Here is a 17,683-nt window from a genome sequence, read left to right as displayed (position 1 = left end):
CAAAAAAATCCTTTTATGCAGTGACTAAAAATGAGAGAAGTTGCCATGTATCAATGTAGAATGATATTCACGTCCTGATGGTTGAACACTATAGCTTCATTTTGGGTGAAAATTACTACAGGCATATGAAAAGGTTATGTGTATAGAATATTCTACATGTGTGTGTGTTTGTTGTATATGTGAGTAAGTGTTTGTGAAATATGTATTTGGTATGTTTATATATAGATTATGTATAGGAATTACAGATAGATAATTATCTATTTTTATATATAACCTATCTATTTATCTTCCTACCTATTTTATTACAATCTCTACTTTTATATCCCTGTCACTGGGGAGTGACATTGGAAGGGGAAGAATTGACTTTCAAATTTTACTTTAAATATATTGCGAAGTTTGCTTTTTTTCTTTACACTGAAGCTTATGTGACTTTTATCATTAAAGATGCAAGGGAAAATGATAAACATTGTTATCCTTTTTACAAAATACATTTTATAATACAAAGTACACTTATACAAAATATATTTTATAAAAATATTTAATATTTATAATAAAGTTACAAAACCTTTCAAAAAGTATTAAGTAATTCCATTCAAATTTAGTTATATCTTTTAGAAATGCTTGGTGTTTGGAAATAATTGTAAACAGAGATGTGTCAAGTTTAAGACAATTATATACTTATTAAGTGATTTAAATGAAAACATAAAAATGAGTAAATGAAATTACCAGGTCCCTGGGTAAGAAAAGTAAAATGTGTAAAGAATTCAAAAGCTTTTGAATTGATTTATAGTTTGGGCAAAACTTGTCAAGAGGATTCTAAGGTTAATTTTATCATAATGAACAGAATACATTAATAATTTTGAAAAAGGATCAAGGTGAATGGAGACTAATCATATCAGACATTAAACAATATTGTAAGACTACAGTGATGGTGCTGGGGTAGGACTAGACAGAGACATTATTGTAACAAATAGACTAAATGGAGACTCTCTTCTATATGTAGGAAAAAACCTGTTTTTCCAGGATAAGTAGAGATATTGGGTGGGAAATTGCCTCCCTATCCCCTTGCCCCCACAAGAACCTCCACACACTCTGTTTGAGAAAGAGGGCTGGCTTGAGCCTTTTGCTAATCTTATAAATCCAAATAGAATATGTTTTCACAGGGATTTACTGTATAACTATACAAAAATTAACATAGTATATATAAAAGTATTTAAAAACAAAATAAAGTTAGATTCGCATCCTACACCATGTCCCCAAATAAATTCTAAGTATATTAGATAGTTAAATAAAAAATTATGCCTTAATAACCTCAAGAAAATTCATTAAATCTCTGGAGAAAGAATTTTCTAGATTTGAAATTAACTATTCAAAAACTATTTATTGAAAGCCCATTTTTTCAGGTACTAGGTATATAGCTGTAAGAAGACAAAGCTACCAGTTTTCAAAGAGTTTAGAGTCTAGCTGAAAACACAATGGAAAGTAATTACAATAACAAATGTTGACCTTATACTAGAGGAAGAACAGAGTGTGATAAGAAGAGAAAGAGGGAAGCTGTAACTAGGTTCATAGGCACAGAGGCAAGAGAGAACGTGAGCTGAGGAAGTCCCTTAATACTGAAGCTTAGAGGGGAAAAGATGAGTGAAAGAAGATGAAGCCAGAGCGGAAGGCTAGCACTGAGTTTGAAGAGTCTTGTAATCCATGTTGAGGAACTTGAGCTCCATTCTAAGAGCAATGGGAAGCCATTGAAGAGTTTTGAGTGAATGACATGATGAGTATTGAATTTAAGAAAATTCAGTTTGACTGTCTTACAAGGAACATTAGAGGAAGAAAGATTGGAAACAAATAAAGTTGGAGGCAGGGAGAACAATATGGATGTTGTGACAATGCAAGAGATTTACTAGTAGAAACCCCTGTGAAGAATAAAGGGGGCGTAAGCAGTGATAGAAGGGAGAGCCTTCGGACAGAGGCGCAGGTCTCATGCCTCTGAAAGGAGTGAGAGAAGGAAGGATTGCGTAGAGTCTCAGGCTGCAACTCAGTTTTGAAGAAGCTTTAGTCAGATCAGTTGAAAGTCCCCAAGCAAAAGTCCCCCGGTAGAGGATTCTGGAATCCTGCCAGAATGGGCTGGCACTAGGACACCCACTGTTCTGTCAGTGGCTGGGAGCAGCTCCGGGGAAGCATGGCCTCACTCCAGAACATGGCAGGAGATGCAGAGGGGCAGCAGCTGTGGCCATCAGCCAGTAACTATGCATTCCAGAGCAGATTCTCTAGGCAGCACACCTCCATGGCCACCGGTAGAGAAAGGACGGGATGAAGTAGATGGCTTCAGGAGACATTTTTTTAGGTAGATGTGACAGGAATTGATTACTGAGTAGATGAGGAGGTGAGTGAGAGGTAGAACTTGATAAAATTTAGGATTTTCTGTTGGGCTTCTGGGCTGTTGTTGGTGCCAATTATAGGGTAAGCGAATGCTGGAGAAGGAGATTTGACTCATGAGTGTAGTAGGCAGGTTTTGAAGAGGATAATTTCCATTCAGCACAGGTTGAGTTTGAGCTACCCAACAGATATCCAAGATGAGGCTGGATGAGAGAACAGATCTGGGTCAACCTGACTATATCTCTGTCTCTGTCTTTGTCTCTCTCTCTATCTCCCTATCCGTATCTATATCTATATATCTCTGTATGTTTATATACATGTATGTGGACACATATATGTAAATTATTCATATATACATAATTGCAACCATGATAGAAGATGAGATTGCCAAATTTAAGAGTGTAAGAACAGACCGTTAAAACAGCAAAGATCTCACAAAGAGAACTGAGGAGAAGTGTCTATAAGGCTGAAAGTCCAGTTGAGGAGGCAAACAGGAAATTCAAAAAGTGTGTATTTTTAATAGCATTAAAAAGTACAATCGTTATGTTTTGGACAAAACTGTCCTTTTTTTGGAGGAAGATTAGCCCTCAGCTAACTACTGCCAATCCTCCTCTTTTTGTTGAGGAACACTGGCCCTGAGCTAACATCCGTGCCCATCTCCCTCCAGTTTATACGTGGGACGCTCACCACAGCATGGCTGCCAAGCAGTGCCATCTCCGCACCGGGGATCCGAACCAGCGAACCCCGGGCCGCCGAGAAGCGGAACGTGCGAACTTAACCGCTGCGCCTCCGGGCCGGCCCCCTGGAAAAAACTGTCTTTTTAAATGTCTATTGTATATCTATTTTAAAGGCATAGTTCACTCCGTATCTTATACTGTTGTATGTCTCCCTTCCCAGTGCTTAGTTCTTAAAACTAACTTTGGAGGCTCTAAAGCTCTTTTTCAGTAAAAAAAAGCAATATTCGTTAGACTTCTATGTAAAAGATTCTGTCCAGGAGTTCCAATTCTTATGTTAGTATGCTGGTTCATTGATGAAACAAACTTTTTTTATGTGCGTGTTACTGCCTGACTGTGGAGATACTGGGGTTATGATGATGTGGCAGATGTTGTGTCTATATAGCTTAGAGTGTACCAGAATATATTTATATGAACATTTATTTGATAATGATAATTATTTTTTTAAAGATTTTATTTTTTTCCTTTTTCTTCCCGAAGCCCCCCAGTACATAGTTGTATATTCTTCATTGTGGGTCCTACTAGTTGTGGCATGTGGGATGCTGCCTCAGCGTGGTTTGATGAGCAGTGCCATGTCTGCGCCCAGGATCCGAACCAATGAAACACTGGGCCGCCTGCAGCAGAGCATGTGAACTTAACCACTCAGCCACGAGGCCAGTCCCTGATAATAACTTTTAAATAAATGTTTAGATAAATAAACAATGATTAAAAATTCTTTATAATTTCCAAAGCCTCAAGCATGTTATCACAACTGATTCTTGTAATTTTCAAAATACTTGAACACATTATCACTATAGATTTTCATTTAAAATATGTTGAATTTTAAATGCGGACACACGATCTAGGTCTGCTATACTGCAGATCGAGGTTCCTCAATCTCAGCTTGATTGACATTTGACCTGATAATTCTTTGCTCTGAGTCATCACGCTGTCATTGTAAAATGTTTACAGCGTTCTTGGCCTGTACCCAGTAGATACCAGTATCACTCCTCTCAGTTGTCACAACATAAAGGTCTCCAGACATTTTTAAATGTCCCCTGGAGGGCAAAATCACCCCTCATTGAGAGCCACTGCTACAGTTTGATGATTTTCCTAATATGCCATCTAAATTTTGGTGAAATGATATTTCTCGAGTGATGTTTCATTGAAGTTAATATAAAGCTGGAATGCTGCCACGCCTGTATGATGGAAATACTTTCACTGGAGTTTGGTTACTTGTCTTTAAATAGCTAGACAGAGTAAATTGAAGCACACCACAAAACAGATGGCATGAAAGAGGCAGCAAAGTCTTTGGAACCAGAAAGACCTGTTTTGAACCCCAGCTCTCTGTAAGTGATACAAAAGAATAGTAACCTCAGATCCACGGGATGATGAATTTCTTCTCCATCGTGCTTTTCGTAGATGCTAGTTCAGCCTTCTAGAATCAAGGAATTTGAACATTGTGTCTCCATCATTATCTGTTACGCTCTCCAAGTAGCCCCTAAGTTCCACTGCTGCGATGGTTTCTTGCAGAAAAAATTTTAATCATTTATTGCATTTTTTTCTTTCCTTAATTACACAAACAAAAAACATTGATCCCACTGCTACATATATAATAAACTAATTCTTCCAACATTTTGGACCCTCGTGATGAACAATCGAGGAAGAAGTGGAGAGTTATCTATATGAATCTTTTCTGAGTAGGTTGAATGGGGAAGCTGGTACGTGCAATAGTAACATATAAGCACGCAGAGGTAACTAGTGAACTATTGAACATCTTTTAGGGTAAAGAGATTCAGTGAATTTTTTTCTCTTTTTGAGGAAGATTAGCCGTGAGCTAACATCTGCTGCCAATCCTCCTCTTTTGGCTGAGGAAGACTGGCCCTGAGCTAACATCCGTGCCCATCTTCCTACACTTTATGTGTGGGACGCCTGCCACAGCATGGCTTGTCAAGCAACGCATAGGTCTGCACCCAGGGTACGAACTGGAGGACTCCAGGCTACCGAAGTGGAACGTGTGAACTTAACTGCTGCTCTACTGGGCTAGCCCCTCAGTGAATTTTTTAAAATCTCCCCGAAGTTCATAATACTGAAGAGAGTATTAAATTTAGTAAAAAGGTTACCAAGACGTTTCATTAACACATTAATTATAACTGACCAGAAAAAATAATTCTGTATATTTGCTCTTCTATATTTTTCATTGAAATAATAATTGTCACTTTGCTGACAATATTCTTAGTGTACTGATGTGTGCTGTATAGTAAAAACATTAAATAGAAAACACTTTGTTTGGGCTACTTTAAACTGCTAGAAATAGGCATACTTCCTTAAGATACAATGTTATAGCAGATTAATTTTTTAGACTCTTTATTGAAGTATAATATAGATACAGAAAAGTGCACATATCAGAAGTGTATAGCTTGATAAAGTTTGACAACTATACACTCCCATGTGTCCACAGATTAGAATTTGAATGCAGAGAGATAAGCACCTTTTAAAGACATATGGTGGACAGACATTTCATGTGGGTTGACTTTCCATTAATATATTTATTAAATAAAAATTTATGGTATACATATTATGTGCATAGTATTATACTAGGTACAATAAGGAATATGAATGACTGGGCAAGATTATAATTCTGGAAGGATTGCTGTGAATTTGGGAGACACAGAAAAAGGAAACTAGCAACAATTCAAAACATTCTATAATTACATGCCTAACCTCATCTACCTTAGTCAGGAGCAAAGACTCAAGAAATTACAAGATCAGTCTGTCTGATTAAAATGATTGTCTCGGTAATGTGTTTCTAGTAATTCATTCCTCTCAAAAATTGTATAAGCTTCAGCTCTATGAAAAATAAATCAGCTACTGTGCAGTTTTACTGTATAGTTTTTGCTATGTGGTATTAATTTTTACTGATTTTCATTTAAAATGTCGTAAAACCATAAAAGTTACTCTGATGTGCTCTTAACACTTAAGCAAACAATAATTTTTTTTTGTTTCTAGCATTTTGATACAAATCACATTGAATTTATTTAAATTCTGCGTATTCATGGCTTACTTAAACTTTCCCAGAGGTCAATATTTCTAACCTAAGGTGTTCTTTTCCTTTCCCTCTCCTTTTTTTTTTTTTTTTTTTTTACCATAACTGAAGGGAAAACAGTTGAAAGAACATGATATCTGCTATCATAATGCATATTTACCATTGAAAAATTAAATTGCCCTAATTAACGTGAGGGTAACAGTGTTTGCCTGAACAAACGTTCCATTTACTATCACAGCCCAATATCACAGTGAAATTACTGGTTTCAGTTTTTTCCTTTCTTTCTTTTTAAATTAAAGATTTAGAAACAGGGTTTTGACTCTTAGGGATCTGGAACTGAAAAGTTGTTGCTTGGTTTCCTGTATCAAATAAAATGACTTGTAAACATTTGGAGGTTGGGTCAACAAAAATGAACAAACTTCGGAGAGAATGGATTGGTTAATATACGTAATTTTTTTTTACATTTAAAACCCAAATACTAATCACAAAAATATGTTCATATAACTTTTTTAAAGGTTGGTAGTGTCTTCACAAATTAAAACAGGAATTTAAAAAATATGTATATACTTGAAAGACAACAAAAGTCTTCACAGTTCTCAGAAAGTTTTCTTTGCTTCAAAATATAATTAATATGTTATATAACCAATGAATAGTGTTTTTTTTTTCCTGCTTTTCCTCCCCAAATCCTCCAAGGACATAGTTGTATATTTTAGTCGTGGGTCCTTCTAGTTGTGGCATGTGGGACGCCGCCTCAACGTGCCAAATGAGTGGTGCCATGTCCGCACCCAGGATCTGAACTAGCGAAATCCTGGGCCACCGAAGTGGAGCGCACGAACTTAACCACCCGGCCACGGGGCTGGCCCCTGAATAGTTTTCACTTTATTGCATATTGAAAACCTCAGTAATAATGCTTATCCTGTATGTATAGCTAGTGGAGCCTCACGATTTGCAGATTCGCTGCTAATTTCTAACCTCAAAGCCAGTACTGGAGGCATTTTTGCAGCCATTCATGGATCTGCTGAGCGTTGAAAAGTTTGAGTCGCTTGATGAGCGTGTTCCCAGTTGAGGTCGAAGAAGGCAACACTCTGCCTTCTTGTTTCAGCTTTCATACTGTAAGCAAGTATCCTTTCCACAACATATTTAGTGCCATGTTTTCCTCACTTTTGTGCTTTTTGTTGGTGATTTTGCTGATTGAAATGACCCCCATGGGTAGTACTGAAGTGCTGTCTAGGATTCCTAATGGCAAGAAGGGCTTGATGCACTTTACGGAGAAAATACCTGTGTTAGGTGAGCTTCATTGAGGTGTGAGTCGTAACGCTGCTGACCGTGACTTCAGTGTTAATGAATCAACAAAGTACATGTTAAATAAGGAGTCTTTAAACAGAAACCCACATGAAACAAGCTTATGAATTGACTGGCTGATGAAAGTGTTGTGAGCAGAAGCTTTCAGGAACCTAACCCTGTATTCCCTCTAGGAGCAACGTGTCAGTGTTTGCTAATTCAATGTCTGTAGCAACTTCCCACTGAAAATAGCTAAGAATAAACAATTATGTAAATTAAGAGAGGCATTAAGGAATCAGAGAGGAGGAGGATTTACACCTCTCTCTGTCTACCTGCAAACCAGTAAGTTCATTATTTCAAGGTCTAAACGTGTAAGACACTAATGGTATTGTCAACCCAGCTTGTAGATCCAGTGGAACGACGATGATTCAATTATCCATCTCTTTATAAAGATATAAATCATTGTTATTATTATTGTTACTTGGTTGTAAGTCCCATGAGGGATTTTCTCTCTTTGTTCATGCAGCAACACTCAGTGACTAGAAAAGTGCTTGACGTACAAAATGTACTTATGTGCCCAACATAAGTGCTGTAGTCTGTCAAAGTTAATTATTTACGTGTATATTTTATTCACACATTAATTCACTTATTCAATAAGTATTTGTGGAGTGTTTACCATGTGGCAGACATCAATCACTCCAGGCCCTAGAGACAGACTAATGAATAGAGAAGATAAGCTCTTTGCCCTCATAGAACTGACAGCTTAAAGCAGTGGTTTCCAGACTTTGCTGCACGTTGGAATCACACAAAGATTTTTTAAAGCGCTGATACCTGACTTCTACCTCCAGACATTCTAATTTAATTGGTATCTGATGCAACATGGGCCTTGGAGTCTTTAAAAGTTTCCCAGATGATTCTAATGAGCCGCAGAATTTGTGGGTCAGTGGCCTAATGTGTCAGTTGGGCGTTAAGCAGTTTCTAAGTACTTATCCAAGTGACAACAGCTTGTGTTGCTTTAATTTTGAAACTTAGCACATTGCCACAAGCCACCACCTTACCTACGATGTTTAGTTCAAATTAAATTAATATTTGTTTGCTATTAATATTTTAATTTTGTTCTATATTTTTATTCCAAAGGAAACATTTCATTATGGTATTTTTGAAAAGCCAATTAAGTTGATTTTTTTCAAAAAGAAATATCTAAAAGGAGGTGAAAACTTTAACATTTCATTTGAGTCAACCGTATACCTACTTTTATTAAATGGAAAGCAAATATTTTTATCTAAATCAAATAGCACATTAATATGCTGTTCTCCCTATGTGTATAAAAAAAGCTTTAAGGAGGAATGTTGAGCAGTTCTTGACTATTACCACATTTTTTAAATGAAGAAAGAGTAACTCATATATATATGAATGCATGCGTGTATGTATGTATGTATGCATCTGGCTCCCAGAGGCTAAAACTTATGTTCATTATAATGCATTTGTTCAAAATGCTCAAGTCTAACTGTGCACTCAGCATAGTAAAACTGCGACTGTTTTTATTAAACATTATACCTCCTGAACATATTTAAAATAGGTAGTGGCCCAAACTGATAACTTCCTTCCCTTCATTTTGCATAATGCAGCAACTTTGGTATCAGAGGGCCATCACAATCTTATATATCCTCTCTAGATTTGCTGAGTTTGCAGTGGCAACAATGATGATATTACCCACTGTAAAAAGAAACTGCACAAATAGTGACAGTCGAATCCTAACATGCTCCTTGTATCCAGACTCTTTTTATTTTCCTTACTAGTATAATCTGTATTCCAGTTAATAATTTAGTACTAATCAGCTCCTTATCTTCTGAAAAGGAGAGTCTGTTTGGAATCACAAGGAACTGACCTTGAAGGTAAGTTTAATATATATCACATCACCTCTAAGCTTTTACTCAGAATATTTTCCTGTTACATTAAGGTCTCAGCTGAGCAGTCCTCCTTTTGTCTATCCTCACAGTGACTGACTTAATTCTGTTACAGTTTCCACTCTTCTTTAGTTTTGGGTTTTACATTCATTTACATAACTAATTTTAAATAATTGGATGTTTTAATGAACAAATAGAAAAAATATGAATAGTTGAGATAAATCATAACTTTATAAATAGTAACATCTTTCTAAATAGATTCAGCCATTTCACAAGGGACTGTGTATCTCTGGCCAATTTATTTAGATTTTACTATAAAATAGCATTTCGTAGTAGTGATGTGAGTTGCTTGCATTGATCAGATAAAAGATGGATCTAAAATAAGGAATTAAAATTGTTACCTTGGGCTATAGTCATGGATTGAAGAACAATCTGAACTGAGCAATGAGCTATAAAATAATTATAATTATTTAAGGGGAATGATAAAAATATTTAAACAGTCTTGTAAATTCAGCTTAAATTTAAAAACGTTTCAGCAATTCTAGGATAAGAGTCTATTTCAAAAATAATAATAATAATAATTTTTTAACGTTGGGAATGACTTTGGTTTAAACGACCTGATGAGTCAGGTGTTTCTGCTGGTCATTGCATGATCCTCAGCTAAATGGAAGAAGAAAAAAATAAGACAAGGAAAAATTGTTTTTGTTTATCTAAAAATGGTATATAATCTGGGCTTTAAGAAAGGACTTATGAAGCTCTTTGAAAATAGAATCCTATCGTTACAGCTAATTTCAAACTTTGCATGTCAGTGATAGCATTTTGCTTTGAAGATTAAAATGTCATTGGTAATAAAGGTAATCTCAAGGGAATAAGTTTACAGAACAAATTTTATTAAGTATAACTTTAAAATAAAATGTTTTAATGTTGATATTAACATCCCAAATTCTTTCTTGAAAATAGTCTTCATTTTTATTAGCCTGTTTTCTATTTTAAATCACGCTATGAAGGCATGATCAAATCAAATATAAAGCATAGAACAATTTAACAGGCTTAATGGTCTTCCAGATAAGATATAAATGTTTCTGCCATTATCTTAAATAGTCAATAGTGAATTGAGTTGTCTTCTTTAAACACTATGTCGTTTTCATCTCTTATGTTGCTGTAAAGAAATTTAAAAATCGTGTTTCGCGTGACAGTTTAGAGAATGATTGCTCTGAAAGAAATGTTTTCCAAGAACATTAGTTATGCTATTTAAAATCACCCTTTTATTTAATACTGTCTTTTTCTCTAAGCTGACTAAACTAAGAACGTACATCTTGGCCTACAAACCATGAGGCCTACCGCTAAAAAATAGTAACATTTCGCTCAGCTTTCAGAACAAATATTACAAAATGACCTTTGTTAAGAGAGATTTTCAGTAGATCACACTTTATTATATATATTTATATTTTTGAATATAGATTGACTTAATATACTTCTACTTTAGAAAATGTATGCTACTTATTATAAATTACTGTCATAGGAGTTAGCATGAATATTTGATGTTTTTCCCAATAAAACCTTTAGAAATAATCTTAAAAGTATTCATAAATTTATCTTGAATGTAGGGTTTAGTAACATAAGTGTCATTTACTTAGGATAATAGTTTCTATATCATCTAGGCATAAAATTAATATAGTTTTTTTTAATAACTACTTAAGCTTTTAATCTAATGTAGCCTTAATGAATTTACCCCTAAGAAGCACTTGATGAAACAGTCATGAAAAGCTCCCTGGGTGATATCTATCTGCCCTTTCCTGAAAATGACTGAATTTTAATATGAAAATATATAAACAAATACCGTAGCTGTTTCATGTACCTAAGATTTATACAATTAAGTTGTATAATTTAATTTTGTTCAGTTGTGCCATGAACGTGTTTCCAAAAATCAAAGTTACTAAATTTTGAAGATTTCACAATCGCTATTGAATGGGAAACACAAAAAATACTAAGAGTGTGATCCTTGTTTTGATTATAATGCATAATTAAAAACCCAAAAGTAATTATAGCTAAAATGGTTTCTCTGTGAGATTTTCTCCTTTTTCTCCTAGTCTCCATCTTTTCTTTATTATCCTCCTCATTGTCCTCCCCTACTCCTCTTTAAGCAAATATTCTGAGATGAGCCTGATTAATTTCGGAAGTAGAGAGGAGGGATTGGTCATAAAGAGGAATATAAATTAATTTATAAATACAGGTTATCACATATTAAAATCAATAGAAGAGAAACTCTAACAGATCTGCACTTAGCCAACTCCCTGGGTTGATTCAGGTTCTCAACTTCCTATGTGGAACATACTAATTAGTTTCCAAGGTAGGCTAACTTCCTTAAGTAGTAGGCACCTTTTTTCTTTTCTTTTCTTTTCTTTTTTTTTTTTTTTTTTGTTGAGGAAGATTGGCCCTGAGCTAACAACTATGCCAATCTTCCTCTATTTTGTATGTGGGATGCCACCATAGCGTGGTTTCATGAGTAGTGTGTAAGTCCACGCCTGGGATGCAAACCTGCAAACCCCAGGCCACCAATGTAGAGCCTGCAAATTTAACCACTATTCCCCCAGGCCAGCCCCAGGCACCAGTTTTTTAAACAGTATTAATTGTTTTATTTTCCATTTCTCTAATGACTAATAAGGTTGATCATTTTCCCATGATGTGGTTCATTTCTTCTTCATTAATCTTTTTATTTTACTTTATTTTGGTAAGAACATTTAACATGAGATTTACCCTTTTAACAAATTTTTGAGTGTACAATACATTATTGTTGATGGGTACAATGTTGTCCAGCAGATCTCCATAGCTAATTGGTCTTGTTTAACTGAAATTTGACACCCTTTGATTAGTAACTCCCCATTTCTCCTGCCCCCAGCCCTTGGCAACAACCATTCCTCTCTTTGAGTCTATGAATTTGACTACTTTAGATTACTCATATTAGTGGAATAAGGCAGGATTTGTCTTTCTGTGACTGGCTTATTTTACTTAGCATAATGTTTTTAAGGTTCATCCATTCTGTAGTATGTATCAGTAGTCCATTCTTTTTTAAGGCTGAATAGTATTCAATCGTATTATCACATTTTCTTTATGCATTCATCCATTGATGGGCAATTGTATTGTTTCCATCTTGGCCATTGTGAATAGTGCCACAGTGTCCCCTGACCGTCTCATCAACTTTATATAGTTATCAAGGGTCACTTTTATTTGTTACCTAGCATGTTCTTTCTGTTTGTTCTTCTTATTTCATTTTACAATTTAGTTAAGCATTGCATAATCTAATGAAAGGTGAATGATAAAAGAGATTTTTTCTTCCCTATAAAAATGAAGGGAAATACTTTGGAAGTGGATAAAAGCAAGTTGACCAAAATATATCACGTATTTTCAAAAAGTATAATATTCTAGAAGTCTTCTGCATTGAGGTTGCTTTACAAATAGCTTTGACTTTTTTCTCCATTTAAAAACAATACTAGAAATCAAATGGGATTTATACAAAAAAAATTAATAAAGAATCCCAAGCAATTGATTCTTACTCAAACAAAAGGTGTTGGTTATCCACAAAGCAGTAGCAATTACACATATTTAAGTCAAATACACTATTAGTCTGGCTATACCATTTTTATGATTCTTTGTTTAATTATTTTATTTGTTTAACCAGTTCAGTCAATTATGTATCCTAGAATTTAAGAAAAGAGAACTTACACTATACTTTGTAATTTCTTTGAGAAAAAAAGACCTAGAGAATTTTCCCTTTACTAGACAGAGGCTGACTGGCTTCTGTTGGTGTTTCCACATCTGAATATCTTTAGAAAGACAAAGCACCCTTGAGGAGACATGCCTGCTAGTTGGATCTGCTATATCTTCTGGAAATTCTCAAGTTTTTACTGTGTAAAATGAATAAAATAATTTACAGTGGCATGGATGGGCAACAGGTTTCATGTTGAAAGCCAGCTCTGATTAATTGCTGATGCCTACCCGAGGACCTGTGCCCAGATGAATATGTAGCCTCTTCCACTTTTGAGTGGAAGGCACTGACCCGGTAGGGATGTGACCCAGGGGCACAGGATGAAGTAGAACAATAAAACTATGACAACATTATTCTCCTGCGCTATATCCCTATTTCTTTTACTGTTTTGCAGTCCTGTAAATGAACATTTCTCTACTTTTTTCTTTTCCTTCTGTTGGAACACTCCCATAGCTGACATCCCTCAGTGCTGGTTAGTTACTACGTACATGAGAAAGACTGTGGGCTGTCCACAGTTCACTCCTTTGGTTCACACAGGAAACATGTCTGTGTTACTTTACCACAAATGAGAACCACTTCATGCAAATGAGCATTGCAGCATTTGGTTGGTGTCCACTTCTCCAAAAGCTGAATAACTATAGTTAGCCTTCCCTGAAGAAAATCAGTCCCTAAAATGTATTCCCCAAATATTATCCTCATTATTGAGTGCTACAGAATATGAATGCAAGAGGACTATTCCAAGGATCACTATTTGATTTAATGAATCTGGCTGCTAAAATGACTCTCTGCTATTTTCTTCACAATTCTTCACGTAGTTTAGAGATTATTTTAAGAGGCTAGCCTTCTTGGATGAAAAATATAATTTTCAAGATACAATGTTCACAAGGTTTATGGTGTTAAGAAATTAAATAGAAATATTACTTTGCAGTAATCTTTAACAAGTGTAGAAAGTGAAATTGTGACTTTATAATGTAAATGTACCTGGAATTCTTTCTTGGAAGATAAAATCAATAAACGTATTCTCAGAAATAAAATATAATCATTCAGTACTATCTTCTAAATGTTCCCCAAACTCTCAATGTCTCTTGTCATGTGTACACGTAAAAGATATAGTGTGCTATATAGAGATGTTGGAGATTAGAAGGTTGAGGATGGGAATGTGTAGATCCACACATTAGGAATAATTTTATTTCAGTTTAATGCCTAGAATGTAATAGGCATCAAAAGTCAAAAGAAATGAAACTTTATTCATGTGACCATTATTTATTGAATGCCTACAATATGCTAGTGACAGTACTGGTTCTGCCCTTGGGAAATTTACAAACATTCAAGGAACACAGACTTCTAAATTAATAGTTAAAGAAAATATGTTAAAGGTCATATTAGGATTATGCCCAGGTTGCTACTGGAATATATCATAAATCTCTGTCATATCAAATTACAAATTTGTTTTACCCCAACATAAACAAAGTTAGCTTTATTATACGAGTAAGAAATCTTGAAATTTTTAAGTGCTTATGTTAAAGGTTAAGTGATAACTTATAGTCTTGACTTATCAAATTTACAATAAAGTCCCATCTTTTAGAACATGTGGTGTGTGATTTCAGCCTCTTAAATGGGATAAATCATGTTATAATTACAGGGTAAAACCTGAAAGATTCTCTTTTCTATTTTTAATCCTCTTAATGATATCATTTATAGTCTACTGGAAATCGATTTAGGAAATCACATTAGTCCACTAAGCACTTCAGATAAGGTGATGCCATGAAGCATTCCAAGATTATCACAAGGAATTGCTTTCCAACGCCATAAAAAAAAAAAAAAGAAATAAGCAGAATATGGCCTGCGAAAGGAGTTTACAGTTTTACAGCCCCTCCCACTGCAGCACATAAGTCACTCAGTTACAGTTAACTTTGGATTATCACTCAGAGATTGAAAGCCAAGCAGTCATCACACAGTCTGGGCCTGTGGTGCTCTTGTATGTGTGTTTCTAAATCAATGATGAGGGTGTCGGAACCCATCCTGGACATGGACATGGCCAATTACAGCGAAGTTTTGGACCCAACTTATACAACGTTGGAGTTTGAAACCATGCAGATTCTATATAATTCAAATGGTGAGTTCTCTGCTTGTAGAAATAAAGAAAAGTACATAGAATAAGAGAAGTGAAACTGACCTTCCCAGGTCGTAGCTCCGTGTTTTATTGCTGGAGAATTCAGAGCTTGCTTTTTAAGGCCACAAATCTGAGCTTTTTGCACTTCATCACAAAATTTAAATTAATCATGCTATGGCTATTTTATGTTTGAGATAGAAAAAGCCTGGCTATGCGTAATAAAGTAACCTCAGAATTCTGTCATGGGCCAGTTGGGTAGAAAAAGTAGTTTCAGCAGTTATTTATGGTAAATCACAGTAATAAGTAATATTGGCAGGTTGGCTGTAAAGTATATTTTCTATGCAATATTTAAAATGACATATGGAACAAAGTTTCCATAGAACCATGGAGAGTTTTACTGGTTCCTTTCATTAATTTGGTTCTCAATTGCTGCTGATGAGAAACTGCATTTAAAATTACTATTGAGGTTTCGCATTGAAGACAAATATGAAAAGAAATAAAGGTTTATATTGTAACCTCACTTGAGAAGCTAATGTTTAGCCTCACAAAACTCTTGGTATTTATCTACTGTAACATTTTAACTTTAAATAAGACATGAATTGTTTAGGGTTCATGTCTTTTATATAATACAGTTTACTATTGACTTGGAATTTAGATTCTTTTTCAAGTAAAAATCTTGTCTAAGATCAGTTACAATTGTTGGAACTCCTAAAACCTAGTAATGATGTATACTTTGGAAAATGTGTGTGTGTTTGTGTGTTCAGGATTGAGAATGTATCTTATACTCGAGATATCCTTAATGTTCTACTATGCTACCAAATGTTGTTGTGTTTACACAACAGTAGCTTATTAGTGGGAAGGTTTTAAAAAAAATTGTCAGAAGATGAATTCTGAAATTTAACAGAGTTAAAATGAACCTGCAATGCAAATCTTAGGAAGTCACTGTTTTGGTTCCTTATGTTTAGATTTGATGAAAGATATTTAATATAGTATTTATCTCAATAGAATGATGATTTTTTTAAAAGATTATAGGTTACGAAGTAGTAGGGGCAGATTTACCATAAAATATTTACTAAAACAACTGATTTTCCAAAGTATTGTCTAACTTGTTTTCTTGTAATAATGTTGTTAATAGCATGTAGGTATGACATACTTGAAGCAGGAGTTGAATTTTTTTCGTATTTCCATATAATCTCCCAGAATATAGTCAATTCTTAAACTCCTAACTGCCATATTTCTAATATCTGTTTTGTTTATATTATCAAAAGAAAAATTCTTAGCTTTAAATTCTATAATGTCACATGATTAACCTTAAGCATGTTCTCATTAAGGTTTTCTTTTTAACTTTATGAAATGGTATACGATAATATCTGTCTACTCAGAAGTATTAGTAAGTAGAATATATGTGTTCTCACAGAACATAATTGGGACATAACAACCTTTGATTTTGTCTTTTGTTATATTGGAGATATAATGAATTTTTATTACATTTATATTCCTATACAATTTTGTGAAAATTAACTTTTTAAGTTATTACCTTATATATTCAATGTCTTTTGAGCACACACAGATTTTTAAAGACGTAGTCAACAATATTAACTCATTTAAGAAATATTTAAGTAAAAATACCTATGTGGATTTTGTAAGCATCATCTTTCAAAACTATATATTAGATTCCCACTTTATCCCAGGCACAGTTGCAAGCACTGGGAACAGAGGGGTGAGTAAGACAGATAAATTCTCTGACATCATGAGGTTTATATTCTATGAGCAAAGATGGGTAATAAATGAGTAGACCATGATGTTAGACAATAAAGTAGTTATTTAAAAAAATAAGCAAGGTTCTAGCTTCTACTGGAAGGGTAGATGGGAGGTGATTCTTTTAGATGTGTGTTCAGAGACTATGTCCCAGAAAATCTGAGATTTGAGCAGAAATCAGATAGCGAAGTGAAAGAAATTCTTGAGGAAGAACTTTCCTTCCAGACGGAAAGAACAACAAGTGTCAAGGCTCTGAGATGGGAACAGATTTCAAGGGAAAAAAAGGCAACGTTGCTGGAGAATTGGGAACAGGATGAAAAGTAGTACCAGATAATGGGCTCGGCGAGGTGGGAGGGGACTTTACAGGCCACGGTAAGATGTATTTGTATCGAAGAGCTGGATGCAGAAGGCTGATAGGACGTGAATTTCTTATACCAGGAGCACTTTGGGGGGCTTGGGGTAATAAACAGTTGCGGAAGAAGAATGGAAGTAGAGAAATTAGGAGGCTATTGTAATAATCCAGGGGAAAGATTATGGATTGATGAAAAGTTATGGATTCCATATGTATTTTAAATATGGACTTTACTATTGGATTGGATATGGGTGATGAAGGAAAGAATTCAACGAAGACTCCCAGGTTATTGACCCTAGGCACTGGATGGCGCCATTGACTGACACAGGGAAGACTGAAGGAGGAACAAGCTATAGGGAAAAAATAAAAGG

General features: G+C 34.8%; 1 protein-coding gene across 3 annotated transcripts in view; it reads left to right on the top strand.

The window, feature by feature from the left end:
- Nucleotides 1–17,683, top strand: part of HNF4G (hepatocyte nuclear factor 4 gamma) — a 115,134-nt gene that overhangs the window by 75,543 nt on the left and 21,908 nt on the right. The window contains exon 1 of one of the 3 annotated variants that reach the window (XM_014853743.3): nucleotides 15,001–15,205. The exons of the other annotated variants lie outside the window; for them this stretch is intronic. Coding sequence (XP_014709229.1) covers nucleotides 15,070–15,205 — 136 coding nt within the window. The 5' untranslated portion in view covers nucleotides 15,001–15,069. Of the gene's footprint in view, nucleotides 1–15,000; nucleotides 15,206–17,683 lie in introns of those variants that run through there. 3 annotated transcript variants of the gene reach the window in all.

This window comes from Equus asinus, chromosome 12 (assembly GCF_041296235.1).
Source record: "Equus asinus isolate D_3611 breed Donkey chromosome 12, EquAss-T2T_v2, whole genome shotgun sequence".
NCBI classification, from domain to species: domain Eukaryota; kingdom Metazoa; phylum Chordata; class Mammalia; order Perissodactyla; family Equidae; genus Equus; species Equus asinus.
Note: the sequence above shows the minus strand (reverse complement) of the source record. Positions and strands in the feature narration are given on the sequence as shown.